The sequence below is a fragment of the Vespula vulgaris genome, chromosome 5 (genome assembly GCF_905475345.1).
Source record: "Vespula vulgaris chromosome 5, iyVesVulg1.1, whole genome shotgun sequence".
Taxonomy (NCBI): Eukaryota; Metazoa; Arthropoda; class Insecta; order Hymenoptera; family Vespidae; genus Vespula; species Vespula vulgaris.
The window spans coordinates 4,693,063-4,713,475 of NC_066590.1; the positions used below are offsets into that span (position 1 = coordinate 4,693,063).

At 40.4% G+C, this 20,413-nt stretch overlaps 1 protein-coding gene across 3 annotated transcripts in view; it reads left to right on the forward strand.

Moving 5' to 3' along the window:
- Positions 1 to 20,413, forward strand: part of LOC127064317 (fibroblast growth factor 17-like) — a 97,319-nt gene that overhangs the window by 44,608 nt on the left and 32,298 nt on the right. Inside the window, exon 2 of one of the 3 annotated variants that reach the window (XM_050995252.1) lies at positions 3,804 to 4,375. The exons of 1 other annotated variant lie outside the window; for it this stretch is intronic. In XM_050995252.1, the coding sequence (XP_050851209.1) occupies positions 4,356 to 4,375 (20 nt within the window). In that variant the 5' untranslated portion in view covers positions 3,804 to 4,355. Of the gene's footprint in view, positions 1 to 3,384; positions 4,376 to 20,413 lie in introns of those variants that run through there. One more of the 3 variants, XM_050995251.1, reaches the window with a different exon arrangement.

Genomic DNA, 20,413 nt, shown 5'->3' on the forward strand with positions numbered 1-20,413 from the left:
TTCTACGTTGATTTCAAATATAACTCGATTTATCGATATTCCTTCATATCGAATGAACTCCTACTATCGGTGCGTTCGATCGAATCGGTCGGAACGAAAAAAAAAAAAATAAAAATAAAAGCGCTTGCTTTTAACGTCAGTAGAAAACGAATTCCTTCGATATCTCGGTCCACCGAGTTCCGTGATATTATAACGGCAATTAGTAATTGCGCTTGGTTTGCAGAGATAACACGAGAGCCCGTATGCCGTATTAAATCGATCTACGAAGCGTTTAAACTACTCGTTCTTGTTCGGTGTCTTGAAAACGTGGGAACTACGTGATCCCAACGTTAACTTTGAAAATAACAAAATAGAGGATTTAAGGATTTCAAAATCCTGTCATCGATTAATTTCATCGTCGAAAAAAAGATCTGGGTAGATCTTAATGGACGATTCGTCATGCGAATGTATCCTAAAGATAGATAGAAAAAAATGAGAACAAGAACGAGAACGAGAACGACTATCGATCCTCTCTAACCGACCTTTGTTCCGTTTAAAAATGCCTTCTCTATTTTTCTTCTACGAAACGATTTCGTTATCTCGATCGATGCGAGCAAATGATCCAAGTGATTTTAAAAATCGATCGTTTCTAAAGAACGAAGATTTTCGTTTATTTCGAGAACACGTTCGTTGCTTTCGTATCTCTACGATTTATACCGTTACGATTTTCACAGGTAAATCGAAATGTCTTCAGCAAGAAACGAATACTGCTGCAAGCGAATGGCACCGAACACTTGTCACCTTGACGATAATTAAGCGCGTAACCCTCGAGTTTTTACTGATTTCCTGCACAAAAACGGGACCCTTTTTGCCGAATTCTCTTCTCTTTTTTTTTCATTCTGGAAAGGGTCGAAGCACGAAGCGATGTAAAACGCAAAGTGTAGGTAGCCCGACATTCGTGTCCCAGATCGTCGAAGATAGCGATACGTTCGAAGATGGTCGATCAAACGTGCCGAACTTTTCTTTTATGTTTCTGTCTCTCTTTTCTCTCTCTCTCTCTCTCTCTCTCTCTCTCTTTTTCTTTTTTGTTTTTGATGGAAAAACGTGGAAGTTCGAAATTATAGCGATGTCTATGGGCTGATGACGGGAACGAGAGAATCGATGGGCGTGTTTACTCGCGAGAAAAGTATACGTTTGGAATTCCAGAAGAAATTTGCACGCCGTTTGTAAAGGTTCGAGCCTTAAATCGCGATCCAGGAGGGCCCTGTGCCAAGAGCCTAAGCCCTGCGTTAGGTGCCAAATTCTCTGTCTCTCTTTCTCTCTTCGTATGTCTGTCTGTCTCTCTGTTTCTCTCTGTTTTTATCTTTTTCCTTTTTTTCTCTTTCTCTTTCGTACTCGCAGCAGTAAAATCCCATTCCAAGAGGTAGCTCGATCTCCGAGATTTGGCGACAAGATGCCGGAATTTTAACGAAAGCCCGGGAAGGAAGAGAACATGAGGACCGGTTTTCGTGAAACAGTGGCCCCTATTGTTATCGCTTGTTCATCGGTCGTTCGCGTTGGAGGGATTAATTAAGAGACCCTAATTAATAAAGTTACGCTTTTCGACTTTGATTTTTTGTAGGATCGTTTATTTAAATTTCTTCGTGTATTCACGTCTATCTTTTCGATTATATATCCATTGTTTAAATGATATACATATATAAGAAATTATTTATAAAATAATCATTTGCAGGAAAGTATAAAAAAGGAAGAAGAAAAACAAAAAAGAAAAACGCAAACGCGAGTTATCGTCAAGAATGTAATGACGTTCGCTAATAATGATCATCCTTCGTACGACCATTATGTTTCTGCTTATTTATAGAAATTCGTACACGCAACGCGTGTACCGCGTGATTGTTGCGTGGCGAGCAAAAAAAAAAAGAAAAAAAAATCCAGAAAAAGAAAAAAGAAAAAAAAATCGAACCTCGACGGATAGTTTAGTGGGAAGCACGCGCGTCGCGAATAATAAACGAGCCGGGCGGCCCGATTGATAATTAATTATCTCGTTTGTTGGCCAGAGCAGACGCTCAGCCAGTACCGTCATCGAAGTTTCGTCAACAGTGTCTCGTATTAGCCCGAACGAGATGAATCGCTCTAAGCTTACTTTCAAATTTTGCTTGATCATTAGTTAATAGAATAATAACTTCGGATAACATATTTTACAAATTGATATACGGTGAAAAGATCGAGGAAGTAATTTGAAGAGAGAAAAAAGAAATTTTTACTCTTTGAAATGTTTTTTAACGAGCAAAAAGAAAAAAAATTACGAGTTTCTTTATCGTTCACGAACAACCGATCATCTGTTTTGAGAGATCGACGATTACGTTGCAATTTTTAATTACGGTGAAAAACGCTGAGAAAGGATCAAGGTCGAATGTCTGGTTTTTCGAGATGGTCCTACGATGTGAACGATGTAACACCGACGTTCATTGAAATATATTAATAAAACGATCGTGGCGTTGACTCTTGCGGCAAAACAAACCTTGCCTCAACTTGGAGTTGCGCAATTCAAGTCGTCCGCCGGCTCGTCATCGAATCGCTATCGAGAGTCGAACGCCAAAGGCGTATCTTTTCTTCTCTTCGTGTCTCTTCGAAATGATAATAATAATTATTATTATAATTATAATAATAATAAAAAAAAATAATTATTATTATTATCATTATAATTATAACAATAATAATAAAAAGAAATAACAAAACGTAAAGAGTCAGCAAGCGAAAGGCACAGAATGTCTTTCTCTCTTTCTCTATCTCGAAATTAACGATCAAGTGACAAGCGAGAGTACGACGGTGGAGAGTGTGACAATGAGAGTATACAATCGAGTGAAAGTGTATCGAGTTGCATTGGATGCAAAATTACGATACGTTCGCTCTCGCCAATGTAACACTTGATATTTCTCCTCTAAAACATTTTTGTTTCTTTTTTCTTTTTTTTTTTTTTTTTTAAGAAGAAAAGAAAGAAAAGGACAAGGAGATTAGCGTGGAACCAATCATTCATTTTATACGGCATACGATTATTAATCAAGGAATAAGTAAATAGAACAAAGGGAAGAGATCAATAGATTTTCTATAAGTAGATATAAATATACGTATATAAAAATATACATATACATATATACATACATATGTAAATATAAACATATATAAAAAAAGAATTAAATAAGAGCATAAGAAGAAGTATAACAAATAGGGTTGAGGATCGTCAGTGGCGGGGGCGTTGTGGAAACGTGGTAGGGAGCTCGGAGTTGAGTGGGGTGGGAGGAGAAGTAGCCGGATGGAGGGGCAGCCGCGTGTACGATACGAGTGGAGGGGTGGCACGAGAGGGGTGGGGGTACGGTCTAGGCGAGCGGCGGCAGCAGCAGGGCAACGGCGGCGGCCAGGTAAGCGAGAAGCGAACAACACGCTAGTAGGGCTGACTCGCGCCGCTCAGAGTCTCACGGCCCAAAGCCGATACCGTTTCTTCTTCTTCATCGAGCGCGCCGCGCGGTGATCCGATATTGTCGATCGCCCTCCGAGATCGCCCTTCGAGATCGCCCTCCGAGATCGACTTCGAACGAGAACACTAACAGTGTTTATACGAATTTATACGACTAATTATTCGATTTTCATCCTTTTTTTTTTGTTCTCTTTTCTTACAATTACAAAGGCCTAGACGACGCACGTGGATATATTTCTAGTAGATTTAATCGTGAGGTGTTCCTTTATTTCTCTTTTCTATCTTCTCATTCTTCTCGCTCTTCTTCTCGCCGCTTTACGATCTTTCAACAGTCGTCTCGTTTCTACAGTCGAGCCGTTGAATAAGTTTTCGATGGCTTTCCGCCGAGGGTCAAGACGTTTCCACCCTCAAAGAAGGCGGCATCCTCGGAGAGGATAAATATCCGAGTCAAGAGGCAAGCCGGAATTTTGTGTTGATTCTTCGGTGATTCGCGAGGTGCAAGCTCGTCGAGGTGCTACGTAGAAAAAGAGAGAGAAAGAGAGAGAAAACGTTCTTTCAGAGTGCTTGCAAAGGGAAAAAGAAAGGAAAAGAGAGAGAGAGAAAGAGAGAGAGAGAGACGGAGAGAAAGAAAGAGAAAAGAGAGGGAGAGGGAGAGAGTGGATCGGATATTTGTGGAAATTTGTGGAAATTTGTTGGTGAGTGTGTGAAAAGATAGGAGGAAGTGAGAGCTTTTCGTGAGGATAAGAGAGTGTACGAGATAGCGGAGAAAGAAGAAGAAGAAGAAGAAGAAGAAGAAGAAGAAGTAGCGGGAAACGCGTGGCTAGATGCGTGGAATTTGAAAGCAGCAACCCACAGGCCAGCCCGACGCAATGCGTCGACGCTGCTGACGCAACGCGCCTGGATGCGTCTCACTTTGAGCACGTGAGTGTGTTTTCTAGCAAACGCAAAAAAAAAAACAATAAATAGAGAGAAAGATATATATATATTTATATATTTATATATTTATATATTTATATACTTATATAGATACATATATATAAATAGAAAGATAGAGAAAAAGAGAAAGAGAGAGAGAGGGAAAGAGTGAGAGTGAAAGTTCGAACCGGTCGAGTGTAAAACACCCTCTTGGAAACGGAAGATCATCAGAGTACCATCTTTATTCTCTCGTGATCTAAATCGATCCGGTTAGAATGATTCCCCGAGGATCGAATGATCGGACGATCTCAAAATCGTCGCCCCCACGGTACTCGGACACTTGATGACACTTTTTGCCTTGCTCTTTCGAAGGGAGAAAAAAAGGAGAGATGCTCGTGTCGAGTCATCTCTATATATTTATCGCATGTTACTCGCCGGTGATCATCGTCGTGGCGAGCACTGGCTCGTGTTGGTGGTAGTGGTGCTCGTTGGTGCTGTTGGTGGTGTCGGTGGTGGGTCGCGAGTGCGCACGCGACTCCGCAACTTGGTGAATGATCCTGGGAGTCCCGGTTAAACGAAGCTTCGAGGTACACGATCACTGGGATGACGTCCGCTTCGGATCACGCGCTCCCTTCACGATCGACCTCGTCTAACGCGCTACCAAATGTAAGTTTACGCTACCCACCACCTTTACGAAAAATCTTTTTCGCGTTTCCTTTTGTGCGTTTAATAATGGATAGGATAAAATTCTTATTTCCTAGAAGAAAAACGAGAAAAGCTTGACTTTCGACGCTTGCATAACGGTACCCACGGTGTGTTCAGTGATTCTCATTCTCGTTCTTTACTTTTGACCGACCCTTTTCGATCGTACTTTACCAAAGGGGATTCTTCTTAGGGATGCAAAAAAAAGGCATCGGACAGGCTGTCCTAATTCAACGGTTAGAAGGGCCGTACGGATTTAACGCGCGATTCCACGGCTTGTATTTTGATGGTGCGGCGAACCGAAAGCACTATCTCACCCTTCTTCTCATTCCTGCTCGGTTCGTATTCATCCGGAGGCAGCCCTATCGTCGAGAGCGTACCCTCAACCGTAAGGTACGATGAGTTTCGCTTACGAGCCCCGTTGAGGCTTCCCTCACCCCTTGTAAGAACTTCTCTTTCTCTCGTTTTCTCTTTCTTTTGCATGGGAAACATAGTTGGTCCTATCGATCAGGATTATCGTCTGCGTAATCCATCGTTGTCGTTTTTTCGTCTTTCTTTTTTTGACTGGTGGGATAAACAGGAGGGAGATTATTAATAAAATTAATACAGACGTCGAATATGTAACGTACGTGTATTAAAAAAAAAAAAAAAAAAGAAAGAAAGAAAGAAAAAGAAAAAAAGAAAGAACTTTGTAACAACGTATTGATATAATGTAGAAACGACTTGATTGTAAAGTTTAATTGGAAATCGAACGATAGGAAAATTTGAAAAGGGAATATTAAAGATACGACCTAGAAACTATGATAGACGATTTCGAGCTTCGAAGATAGAACGTCACGATTTATCAATGATTTATCTATCGGGCACGTGCACGAGCCAAGCGAGCGCCCGGCGCTCTTCTTCTCTTTTGTGTAGGAGGAGGTGGAAGACTCGTTGCCGATCAGCGTAACAACGTTCAGTGCTGCCGGCGTTCGAGTCCGAGTAAACACTCGACCAAAGAATTCGCTCGATTATCGGCTAGCAGTTGGGTTGTCGCTTGGAAAAATCAGACGATACGTTGACGATAAGGTGGCATATTTTAGATAAGCGAAACGCGCAATTAAAATGCCTTCTGGATGAGTACCGATTGATTAGGCAATCTCTCTCCCTCTCCCAATTGATTTTTAGATTCTTCTTCTCTTTGTATCTCTTTAACTCGTACGAGTCTTTCCTTACACCTAGAGTTCCAATCGTTTTCTTTCTAAAACTCGTTGCGTCGTTTATAACGATACAAAGTGAGATCGAATTGCGTCGATCGACGAAAAGGATACGATTGTTATTACTATTGAACAAAGTATATCGAACTGTCTATCAGTTTTCTTCGGATCACATCATGGGTATCAAAGATCTTACCCTATCTTTTGACTATAGTCAACTACATTTTCAGAAATATAGATCTCTTTTTATGCAATCAAATTGTTGATTTATGTCCCGTCGATACTACTTCAGCGACATGGATTTACGCGTAAACATGGATAACCATCGTAGAATATAATGATGTTCGTTCGTACCAAACAAGATATGTATACGTATATATACATATGTATGTAAATCGATCTGAATTGCACCTGAATTATCCCCTGCGAACACGGTAACGATAACGTCGACGACAACGACGACAGCGACGATGTATGAACGCACGGAGCCTTTCACGAGTCGCTACCTTTCAAAGCATATTTTCCGTTTTAACGGCCGGTCGGCTCTTATCTCCGGGCGTAAAGCGTGTTTACCGCCAAACAAACGGCACGCGCACGCTCCTCGTCGACGTCGTCATCATCGATGGCCAGCTAACTCGATCGCGGCGCTAATTTCCGGTGGCTAACATAAGAAAAAGAAAAAGGTAGGAGTAATGGATTCTCCGTTCATGGCTTCGAGTAAAGCCGATGACTCTCGACGAAGCAGCTAACCAGAATCTTATTCGGGTCAATGATGTTTACGGCGTTTCGTTTGGAAGAAGAAGATGAAGAAGAAGATGAAGAAGAAAAAGAGTAGAAGAAGAAAAAAGGAGGAAGATGAAATAAAAGAAAGAAAAGGCAGGTTTTCCTCGTTACGACCTCGATGACGAAGATAGCAGGTGGGAGTACGTCGAGAATGTGACGATGTCTCTCTCTCTCTCTCTCTTTCTTTTTTTCTCTTATTCACTCACTCATTCTCGACCTACGCCATGGACTGGCAAACATTGTAAATCGCGCACGGTACGTGTGCTAATATGAATAACGAGCGAACAGAGGAAAGATTTTAGCGTGCACGCCGCCCCTACTCGATCCTCTTCGATTTTACTCGATTCTCTGCACTTTGTTCGAGAGGCAGAAACGCGAGGGGACACCCAGCAATTAAACTCTTTTAACCGTGTAATCAATGTTTTTCTTAGAAGAGAGGGATGGAGAGAGAGAGAGAGAGAGGATCTTGATTGTGTCTCTTCGATACATCCACTTTTATAATCCTGCGTGTCTTCTTCTTTTTTCTTTTTTCTTCATAATCGTCTTTATGGTCGCTTTAATCGTTCCTCGGTTGTCGGAAGCGCACGCAAAACGTAGTTTGCACGGAAATCGAGTATCATTTGCACGAACGTCAAACGTGACGACTTATGGTTAATTCATGCCAGTTCTAATCTCAAGAAAATCTTTCTTTGAATCGTCTCCTCTGTATGACGCAAGACTCTCGGCACTCGAAATAAACTCTTTCCCACGTCACTTTTCTTTTTCAATATTGGCACTTTTTCGTAGGAAATATCTCGAGTCTATGAGAGTAACATTAAAGTGGATAGAACGTGATTAGAGGGAAGAATCGATTGAAACTCGGTGAACGTTAAAAGCATCGTTTACGAAATTTTCACGGTATTCTATCTGACAAGTGCTTCGTGCTACACGATAGCTGACATCAAAGTTGATAGAATTCTGGAAAACAATAGGACGTTAATGATATTATTTGATTTTTTCTTTTTCCTTCTATTTTCTTTTTTTTTTTTAATCGATACATCGAATTCTCGATCCTTCCGATGTACTTCGAAATAAATTGAAGTATCTTCAGTAATACGAATAGTTGAAAAATTCTATTTGACGATGGTCCCAATTGGATCGCCAAAGTTTCACTTGGAATATTTTGAGAGTAAATTTACGATGTTACGATTTGATTAATTCACAATTCATTTAAGAGCCACTTAACCCGATGCCCGTTACGAACGAATGGGAGGGATAGAGTAACTTTACGTTGGCTCTCGTTCAGAGTCAGAAGCGTTCGAACAAAGTATTCGACCCTTTCGGTCCCTAATAGAAGATCCATTACCTTTATCGTCGTCCTTGTCTACGAGTTGCCGGGTCAAGCACTTTGTCGCTTCTCGTTCAGCCGAGAAAGCTACGAGAGTAAAGTCCTGATTTTCCCAGGGTTCGGTACCGGCGATTCTCTCTATCGGTAATTTGGTCAATTACAAGGTTCGATAACGTGCTAAGTAAAGGTATTCATTTACGATGGAATAATGTTCTCTCTCTCTCTCTCTCTCTCTCTCTCTCTCTGTCTCTCTCATACCTTTGGCAGGTGTATATTTGCCTCTTTTATCTCTTTCTCACTTTCTTTCTCCTTCTTTTTTTTGAACTCACTTAAGATTCGATCGAGAACTTTTATCGTCCGGTCAGTAATTTAAGATTCCAAACTCCGAAGGAACGACAAAAAATTTGATTGCCTAATGATTTCTAAAGGGAAAGAAAAAAGAAACGAAAGAAAGAAAAAAATGGACGTTTCTCCATAAAATAATTTGATAAAGTAAATACAATGGAATACGCTGTTATCTACGTTATTACATTCTAAAGACGACCAAAGACTCTTACTTTTCTTTCATACGGCGTAACGGCATAGGTCACGACAACGACCTAACGTCCTAGAAAATCCTTCGTAACCCTGGCGAGAAGAAAAGAAAGGGTTCAACCGCGAGAAACGACAAACACGTCGCAAGCGTAATTCTACGCCGTAGTCGGGTATCGTTCGCTCGTTCTCATACTCGCTAATACGCTAGAACGCTATTATCGAGCACGTACGCGTACGTCTCGAAGGCCGATAACGCGCGTTACGCTTTAACTCACGCGATTGCCATCGAAACTCACGGAGAGGAAAGGAGCTTGCGTGTACGGATCGAATCAACGTACAAAGAGTGATCGGTTCGTTGAACAAAAATCTTATTCTTTGTGTGAGACTAAATAGAAAATAAATAAGAAATAAAGAGGAGGATGATTTAGTCGATTTGGTTTCGTTGGCTACGTGACAATCTGGCGCCATTGTCCCCTTCTGATCAAAAATAAGATCGAATTTAACTGGTCGTTCACTCGAGCGACACATTCGATGCATCGTCCATGCGTCGTCTGTAAACAACTGTGCAAGTTTCTTCAAAGTATATAGATCTCATTCGTTGTAGATATTTTTGTATATAATCCGATCTGATTAGAAGAGATAGAGAGAAAGAGAAAAAGAGAAATCTCTTATCTACTCGTTCAACCCCATTGAAAAAGAAAACTTCTATCCCTATCTAACTCTTATACATTATTTTTCTTGTACTCCCTTTCACCCTCTCTCTTTCTCTCTGTCTCTGTCTCTCTTTCTCTCTCGTTCGTTTTCTTTTTCTTTTTCTTTTCTTTTTCCCTCGCGTGGGGTCCCTAGAACGAGGGACGTGCACGCACGACTATAGATCCGTGCCTATTAACGGAACTTCCGGGAAACGACGAGGCATGCCGCGAACGCTCGAAACGTCGAGGCCGAGAGAAAGAGGGAACCGAAGAAAGAGGAATCGATAACTCTCTGTTGGCCGTGTAAGCGTGAGGCTCTCCTTCGGTCGCGCTTAACTTCGATCCAGTTCACTACTCCTCGCGGCGACCGCGACGGGTCACGAGGTACAAAGTCCGGCGCCGCCGTCTCGAGGGAGATAAATCGACATTCTGCCGAACGAGAGAAGTCCTCGACGAAGAAGCTACCAATGATCGATCGACTCGTACATCCCCCTTTTTCATTCTTTTTTCTTCTTTCTATTTTTTTGTTTTCTCCTTACACGAAAAAAACGAAGTTCCGAGACGAATAGTTCCGCGAGAATTTCAATGACGATATAAAATATTTCTCGAAGGGTTAATATTATTAAATAAATATGACCGTGTAATAAATCGTAAGATTTTTCATACGAATCAATTGATTCATTTATTATGATCAAAATATATGTATATGGTTATATAATTTATTTACTCGTTGGATCCTATTCGATTTTGACTCGACATCGTAATACGAAAATGAATTTATTTCTTGACCGTGAATCTTTCCACTCGCATAAATCCAGAATAGTCTTTCGTTTGGCCAGACCGTACTTCTTTTTCTCTTATACTATCGATATTATCGTTGGCTAGAAAATAAAGAGATAAGAGAGCAGTGAACCGAAAAGTACTGTAAACAATGCGAAAATAATGAAGGCCGTGTCTCGATTGCCTCATACACGTGTACATCATTAATGCAGGAACACGTTGTCCATTATTGTTCCTAACAGCCGAGAATATATATATATATACACATAGAGAGAGAATATATATAATATATATATATATATATATATATATATGTGTGTATACATAGAGAGAAAGGGAGAAAGAAATAAATAACGAAGACCTCTTTCTTACACATCAACTTTACCACTTTCCTTCTCTCATCCTTTCTTCAGTAGACTTATTTTTTTGTGTACCTCTAGTCATTAGATTCGTTGTTCGCGAAGCGAGCCAAGATCCAAGCGTCGCTGTCGGCCGTTAACCGAACGACCAGGACGCATCGAGATCGGGCTATTGCACTTTTAATGTCACCCTCTTCTGGGAAACGTCCAAGAAACGACCGCGAAAAGAAGCATATGGACCGCCACGCGTGTTTCTTTTTCCCTTGTGCGTAAAATAGAAAGAAAGAAAGAGAGAAAGAGAGAGAGACGAACGAACGATTGGATAAAGAAAACAAAAAAAAGAATGAAAATGAGAAGAGCATCGTTTTCCCACCCCTACTCTCACTCACGTAGTATTAACGCAACGCAACAAACAACAGAGAGAGAAAGAGAAAGAGAAAGAAAACGAGAGGAAGAGAGAGAAACTCGGTTCTTCCACCCACGCGCTCGCGTGGCGGCAGACGGCCTCTTATTGTTCTTCGATAGTCGAGCACGCGACACGCGAGCCTCCTCTTCTCGTAATCGATTACGCGCCGTTCCTTCCACGTGTCGCATAAACGCCCCCTCTTCTTTATTTTTCTTTTTTTTTTCTTTCTTTCTTTTGCTTTTTTTTCCTTTTCTCGTACACGCGTTTATTATCCTCTCAGCGAAACAGACGAAACCTCCTCTTTTATCGTTTTCGATCCTTTCTTTCTTTCTCCTTTTCTCACGGTTTGCTGCCGTCACGTTTCTTTTTCTTTTTTTTTCTTTTTGGCTCCTCCCATTTGTATGACAATGGGATTTGCATCGATTAACTCCCATGTTTTTACGCTTTTTCTTTTCTTCTTTCTTCTTTTCTTTCTTTTCTCTCTTTCTCTCACTCTCTATCTCTCTCTGTTTTTAACTTTTTTCTTTTTTTTAAGATTTATTTTGGAGTTGGTCGGAGACCAATAGTATCGACGTTTCCTTTGTAGCAGTAATAGTAATAGTAGTAATACTAGTAGTAAGCTACTTACGTCATCACACACTACGTCACTATTACCGATGAATGAACGATGGAGAAAGCTTCGAAAGAAGAAAATATAGAGATAGGATATCAACGTTCATGCTATATTAGGATATCGACTCCATGCACTCGTTCTTGGATTTTCTCTTTTTTCTGACTATGAACTCGTCGATTATATGTAAACGGGCTCACTTTTTTATTCTTTTAACGTGAATATCCTCTTGGTTACGACGGCTTCGCTCGGATTACGCGACTTCTTGGAATGGCTTTTGCCGAACTATCGATCGTACCTTAGTTCGTTAACAATTCGAAAGTCTCATACGATATCGTATATGTAACTACAAGAATAAGAGAGATAGAGAGAGAGAGAGAGAGAGAGAGAGAGAGAGAGAGAGAGAGAATGAGAAAGGGTGGAACAACTTCGATAGGAGCTTTTGTACGGTATTGCACCGCGATAACGATCTTTGAAAGCACATAAGTTCGTGTCGTTCGAGTCGAACTTCGTGGAAAATTATGATTGTTTCGCGGTAATACCATTTGCATACATCCGTACGAGTGCGATCAGCTATATACCTACATTCTCGCGATCGTCGTTGTCGTTACAGTGAAAGTTTCAACATTTTATTTACATTCTTACTCCTTCTACTTTAAAGGGAAACGGGAAATATATGATATACTGGCAAAAGGGAAAGATACGATGAATCGTCGTCGATGTAATTTACGTGATCATTAAGCAAGAGAGAAAGGAGAGGGAAGAGGGAAGGCCTGAGATCGGTCCGGTATTAATTCTGCTTGCTCGTGAAAGTTCGGTTACGTACGCGAGTGGGAGGATCTTGAGAGGAATCCGGTCGAGGATAAAATGGCCGACGCAATGTGATCGTTCGCATCGACTTAATAAATCTGAAATAAAAAGCAGTTTTTTAGTATTTTTATATCGTTATTATCTCGATGTAAAGTTTTGCTAAAAACGAGTGCATAATAAAAGTGAAAGAAACAATGAGAAAGAGAGAGAGAGAGAAACTGGGAGAATGAAAAATCTACTCGATCGCAAAGACGTCTATTTTAGTGAATTTCGAGGACAAGGGACAAGGAGAACGATGGTAATTACCCTCCGTGGTGGGTTCAATTAAAAAGTCAATCAACTCGTAGCACGGTGTACTCGTCGAGTAGAACGAGAAATAAGTAGTGAGGAAAAAAAGTGAGACAGAGAGAGAGAAAAAGAGAATGAGAAAGAGAGAGAGAGAGAGAGGTTCAGGGTGACGTGAAAAACCTTTCATCGGCACGCTTCGTATTTTATTCTCCTCTTCCACTCTCCTCCATTCGTCGTATATCTTATCGTATCAAACTATAGAACGATAATTACACCTTCTCGGTTACCTGTTTGTAATACACATTAACGTTGTAATTTTCACGTCTGCACTACGTGTTCCCCGTATAGAAAAGCTGCAAGGCCGTACTTTATTTCACGAACCTAAGCCTTTCATACTTTATATTTTCGACGAACATGGCGGATAAGCAATGTAAAGTAGGAAAATAACGATCGCATAAACTCGGACTCTCGCGTAAAATATATCGGAGCACCGTAGTAAAGGAAAAAGAGAGAAAGAGAAAAAAATTGGGAGAAAGAGAAAAAGAAAAAAGTGGGAGAAAGAGAAAAAGAGAGAGAGAGAGAGAAAGAGAAAGAGAGAAAAGACGGATGGTGGAATATTTGTGTCGAGTGCCGCGCATCTCGGTCAGTGGAGTAACCAGTCGGAGAGCTCGTAAAAGGGGTTCGATCGGGCAGCCCTTCTCGAAGCGTGTGTTAGCCCTCGGAGCCCTCCAGAACGGCGTAAATCTCTCTATGTCTCTGTCTCCCTTTTTCTTCCTTCCCTTCTAACAGCCGTATCGTTAATGATCGTGTAAATCACGAGGAACGACCAAGTAGCACGGAACGTACGGGAAGTTACAGACGTTTTCTTCTCTCTCTTTCTCTTTCTCTATCTCTCTTGTTTTCACTCATAAGGGTAGAGGCAAAGAAGAAGAGTAAGAATAAGAGTAAGAAGAAGTAGAAGAAAAGAAGAAGAAAGAAAGAAAAAAGTCATCGACCCCCATATCCCTCGTTATCGTCGCGTCGCGTGACGTCATTCGGTCCAAGGACCTCCCCCCTTTCTCTCTTTTTCTTTCGGAAGGAGACGCGCCGGCGGCAATCAATTTTTATGCTTCCACGTTGTAACTGCGCGCCGCGGCGGCCGCGAACGGAAAGCAGGTACAGGCGGAGATGAAATGGGGTGGATAATGGCCGTCCAACTCGGGAGGCAATATCCACGAAGCTTCCTCTCTTCTCTCTCTCTCTCTCTCTCACATAGTCGTCGTTGTTCTACTCCGCCTCCTCCGAGAAACAAATTTTTATATCCTTTCCTTAACTCGGAGAGCTCGCCTCGTGTTCGTTCGTTCATTCGTTCGACTAATCTTTTTATTCTTTTTATGCTTTTTCTTCTTCTTCTTTTCTTTTTTACTTCGTTTTATTTCAAAGTACGACTGATCCAAGCTTCTTTCTCTCAGCATCCCGAATAAATACATACTGCTCGTTTTTTACACCAGACCCAAGATAATTCGCGAAAGAGTACGATCTTTTTCTCTCTCTCTCTCTTTCTATCTAGCACGTAGATATTCGGACGTGAACGTTGAGTCGTAATTCCTTCTACGGGCTTTTCGTGTGCATACGAGGAAGCGATAAAGTCCATCGCGAAACGTATGAAGAAGGAGCAAGTTTTACGGCGAGCTTCTCTACGTGTATCTACACGACGAAGAAACGGTTCTTTCCGTCAAACGACACTTTGCAGTCGTGGATTTTGTGCAGCCGCGAAACGATGTTAAACTTCTTTCTCTCTCTCTTTCTCTCTTTTTTTTTTTATTTTGAGTCGTGAGAAGAAGTGGAAGATAGAAGAAGAAGAAGAAGAAAAAGAAGAAAAGAGGAAGGAAGGAGTTTGTTCCCTCGGGTGTAACAATCTTCCATTATTGAGAGTCCTGTTTACAAATTGAACTCACCAAGTCGATCGTACCTCCATCGTCCCTCCTCTTCCTTCTCTCCTTGTCCAGAACGAGCTCGGCCATCGACTTTATTTTGGGGAGCATTGCCTTTCTTCCTCTACGTCCACCAGCACCGAGATATCCAGAGATATCCAGAGAATCCTCGTATACCGCTTTTCTTTTCGTTTTCTCCTTTCTCCTTTCCTCTCATTCCTCTTTTAAGGTGCCCCGAGGAAGACACTTCCAGTTTCTCCAAGTTTTCGGGCGCCGAGAATCGGCCAAGGAGGAAAACTTTATTTCGCTGACTTGTCGCGAAGCTCCTTTCGCGTCTTGTTTTGTCCGGCTTTTCCTTGCCTCATCCTATCTTCTTTCTATCTCCCTTTCTCAATTTCTTTCTCTTCGTCCAATAGTAAAGACTCGGCCGTCGAACTCTGAGATCTGTCACGTAACTCTTAAAAGAACGTTTCTTTCGTGTTACCAAGAAATTCTCAAAGACGATGCTCCGCGTCTTACGCTCGGACAGAGTTTTATCCGTTCATGCAAATCGCATGTTTCCGTTTTCGAAGATAGATGCTTTCGGCTCTCGAGAAAAAGAATTAAGAATTATTGAAAAAGTAGAAAGAGGAAAAGGTAGACAGACCGATAGACAAATGGACAAAAATCAAAGAGGGCCGAATGATTCGATTTCATCTTCATGAATCTAAACCTTCGTTCTCATTGTTATTCTTTTTAACTCGCGTAATACGATAGAAGTTCGATAAGGGAATACCAATACGTCATCGTTGCATTCTTCTCGTCAGCATAAAGCCCGAGCAACGTTAGTAATCGTTCAGTGAGTAGGTATGTACGCAGCGAGCACAACGACTGCCTCCTTGAGAAGGGTCAGTGATCGGGAGACTAAATATTTAGAGCGTCGAGACGCTATCGAGAGTATTCTCTGGCATCTCTTCAGCGAAAGAACGATAACCGTTCGAGATATCGACTTTAAGGGACTCTGCGAAATGTCTCATCGACGATACACGAAATCGATAATAGATATTAATTAATTAGTTTATATTAGCCATCGAAGACACCATCGGTTTATTAATTTCGCGTACGTATTCGAGAAAGGATATATGCGTCCTTCTCTTCTGTCTTTATTAAAGTTTTATTGTCATTTTTCTTTTCTATATTTATATCAATTTTCGAATACAACAAAAACGTTTTTATTTGGTCAGAAAAAAGAAGAAAGAAAAAGAAAGAAAGAAAGAAAGAAAAAGAAACAGCCGTTGTTTTAAATGAATCGAACGGTCGATTATTAATTGTTCGACCGTGAACGAGAGAAGTCGACTCGAAAGGAGAAAACATTTGTTTTCTCGCATCGTACGCCGATAGTAACTTGACAAATATCACGTCAGTCGCGTAGAAAGATAACCAGATCCACCATCATCGTCAGACCGCTTGGCTGCAACGTTTTCGAAAATGATCACCGATTTTCTAAAACAACATCAACGCTTTAACTGGTTTTAAAATGATAGTTTTCCTTTGTGAAACGTATCCGTGTATAAACATAGACACATAGATATATACATATATACGTGTATATCGTTGATGGTCCTTTAACGAGAGATTGGTAGTACTTGTATAATAAAAGTGAGTCTTCTACTTCGATCTTTTTTCATCCTCCTCCTTCTCTCGTTTTCTCCCGTTATCTTCGAAGCAAAGAAGAACGAGAAGAAACAGGGTGGAGGAGGAGAAGGAGGAGGAGGAGGAGGAGGAGGAGGAGGAGGAAGATCGAAGACGGTCGAGTCTCGGAAACTCTCGGACACTCTCGACGCGCACGGCCGGCTGACTTTCGAGAGTGCTTCACAGCATTCTTCGTGGGAAAACCAAACAAACATCTTCAGTTCACGACGCGGGCGGCCTGGACGTTTAGTTACGCAGTAACCGCCAAGTATTCGTCGCCAGTGTCATTGACTGCGTTAAGAACGAAACGGGAAAAGAAATGATCGTAGGAGTAACTTTTTCTAATGTCAAATAATTGGACTTTATTTGTACAAATATACATAGTGTTACTATATTCATAATTCGATCCTCTTTAAAGTACGTTTTTCTTTTTCTATAAAAAAAAAAAAGAGGAAAAAAAAAGAAGAGAAGAAAGAAAAGAAAACAGATACAGGTATAACAACTTCTGCTTATACGATCGATAAAGATAAATATATGTAGGTATATAGCTGGTTCAGTTAATCGAGTTAAAGGGAACACCTCGAATATAACATCATCGAGAGAGAGAGAGAGAGAGAGAGAGAGAGAGAGAGAGAGAGAGAGAGAGAGCATTATAGCACGTAACTAGATTTCATAACGCATTAGTGGACCACCAACCAAGAAAGGTATCGTGCGTTCTCCTGCTCGTAACCTGCAAATTCGGAGTTTCACGCGTGAAGTACTAATAACCCCATCGATTAGGCTCTTTCTCTTTCTCTCTCTCTCTCTTTCTCTTTCTTTTTCTCTTTCTTCCTCAAGGAAAGGGATCTTCCGACTCTCCTCAGGTATCCTTAATGGGCCTGTTATTTCGCCGTTCGCAATTACACACTCAATCCAGGGAATAATCATTCCCTTGGCGATATATCAGGATTCTAACTGATAATCAGACGAGCATACGTTAAGAATAAACGAGTCACGCGTGCTTCTTCGACTTCGTTATTTATGCGCTTCTCTCTCTCACTCTCTCTTTCTCTCTCTTTTCTTTTTCTCTCTCTTTCTTTCTCTTTCTCGATGAGTAGGCCTGACCTATCGCGGGAATCGATTTTCGCTCGTCGACAAGACCACTCGTTCTGAAAACATAGCATCACGTTCTTCTCTTCTTTATGAATGACAAATCACGAGGTAAATCTCGCTTGCAAATGAGGAGCGTGTAAAAAAAAAAGGAAAGAAAAAAGAAGTCGGAGGTTAACCGTTCGTAAAAAAAACAAATTTGCACTCTCGAGATCGACTTGAAAGAAGATATACGTATATATATTGGAAGAGAGAGAGAGAGAGGGAGATAGAAACCAAATCAAACAATGTAAATGAAACAGAAGAACGTAATTACAATGACAATCGGCAATATTTCGATTATACATGATTAATGAACAAATTGAGAGGAATTCATCGAAGATAAATATGATTTTATGTTTGTTCGAATACGATGACAGGTTATTGACACTTTAGCGATATTCCGCTTATGGTTACGATCAATCGATCGATCGATCAATCGTTCGGATTACCTTCATCGCTTATCTCCACTTTGAAATTATATTCGAGGAGAGGAATCGGATATGTTAAAAACATTAACTCTTTGCTATATTTTCTAGAGACGAGAATCTTAACTTTCCTCATGAAGAAGGAACTTAGACGACGATGAGGAATAAAAAATGTAAAAAATGAGAGAGAGAGAGAGATTCTAATAAATATTTCCTTCCGATTACCATTCGCGCATACCTTCAATCTCTTTGATATTTATGCGCATTATATTACGAATAGAATGTTAATTCGTTTTTCGTTTTCAACGGTACCAGCACGATCCGAACTTTTTTTTTGTGAATCTTTTGCGCCGCCGATCGATCGCACTTTGCATGAGAATTAAGGAATTAATTAAAGACGTTGTTTATTTGCGAATTATCATGGACCGTCGAAAATTATTATCTCAAAAATTATCTCAATTATTATCCAAATTCTAATTTCTTTTTTCTTCGTTCATATCGTTTCTTTTTATTTCTCTTCTGATTTCTTTCTTCCTCTTCTTTTTTTTCTTTTTTATTATTTGTATCAATAAAAGTCTCATTTAAGTGTACATGAAAAATTCGATGAAATACTCTCGGTTGTAAGCACGGAAAGTATAAAGCTCGTGGGATACGACGATATACGTAGAAATCGTAAAAAAGAACGAGTAAAGAAGCGTCCTTTCGAATCTGACGAAAGTCTGCCAACAGACCGATTTATCGAGCCGCGACTGTTGGATTATACGAAACCGCCATACGATTTTTGTCCTTTGCGACAAGCTGCTTCCCTTGGCAAGAGCGACTTAATGTCCTCTTAATGGCCACGATAAAGTACGATGGTACGCGTTTCGTGCCAGTCCAACGCGTTGAAAGCTATGCGAAAATTCTTCTACGCACTTCGTCTTTTGAAATAAAGAAAAAAGAAAAGAAAGGAAAAAAGAAAGAAAAAGAACAAATAAAGAACAGAGGAACCAAGAGAAAAATTAAAAAAAAGAAAAGAAAAGTGAGATATAAAACGAAAATTTTATTTCTAAGCTACACTTATTTAATTACATTATAAAATTAATTAAAGATGAACGATTGGATTTACGATTTTCATCGTTTACATTAATAATAATTCATTTAGATATTAAAATTATATACTATTTCGTAGTAATTATCTTTCGTTGAATTTAACACATATGTACGATTCGTTTTCCAAGAGAAAGTTGTTGTTTACATAGACATCGGATTTCATCGTTCGTCCGTACGACTGACTGACCAGTTGTCGATACAACAAACATAAACAAAAATCCTAAATAAAGATTTCGATCTTAGAAAACGAATCATTATGTAGGATACGAAGAGTAGTATGACGACGATCCATCATCGTTCACTTAAAGAAGAATACGAAACGTTCGACTTTCGATACAAACCGATGAAATAAAAATATCTCGTTTAATCGATCGTCTCGCTTACATAACGTGATCTACGAGCAAACGCGTCTCGTGCTACGCGCATTGTGTGTCCGACCACTTGAGTCTCTCTCCACTTTTTCGCATTCCGCTTTCGTTCCGTCGTAAATTCACGTTGCTTGTTCCCTCTTTCCTCTCTCTCTCTCTCTTTCTCTTTCTCTCTTTCTCTTCTTCAACGACGGATATACGCGAGTTCCCTCGTTCTCTCGCACAAGAGTCAGTCCAACGACGCGTATTATCGCGAGATTAGATTATCGGCTGCGAGTACAATGGCGCCAACACGTCGGATGGGACAAAAATAACGCAGGTAGCCAAATCGATCTTCTTCTTCTTCGTCTTTTTATTCTTATTCGTTTTCTTCTTCTTTATCAACATTGTCATCGTCATCATCATCGTCGTCATCGTCGTCATCATCATCATCATCATCGTACATGGACAAACTTTCTTCTTGATTGCACAACTTTCTCCTTTCCAGTTGTTCCTTTTTTTTCTTTTTCTTTTTTTTATTTCGCGTTCAAGATACTTAGATAAAAAAAGAGAGAGAGAGAGAGAAAGCAAAAGAGTACCGATAGCTAATATCCGAAAAATTCTCCCCCCTTTAATTAACTCTCGTTGAGTTTTATCGAGACAAAGAGTCGATTATCGTTTTTATTAATTTTCATAATTATACCGTAAATTCGATCAATTATCGTATTGTCCCGATCGTCTTTTCATAGATAGAAACAACGCCTATAATGTAGTTAATCTAATCTTACATAACGGACGAAGATAATAAGAGAAAATCGTAAACAGATTACACCCTTAAGACGACGTGTGTAAAAAGATGTCGAGCTCTGGAAATCTACCGGTGATCGGTTGGCATGGAAGAAGAAAAAAAGAAAAAAAAAGAAAAAAGAAAGGAGAGGTAGTACCACGCCTCTCGTCGTTATTTCCGCGATGGTATTG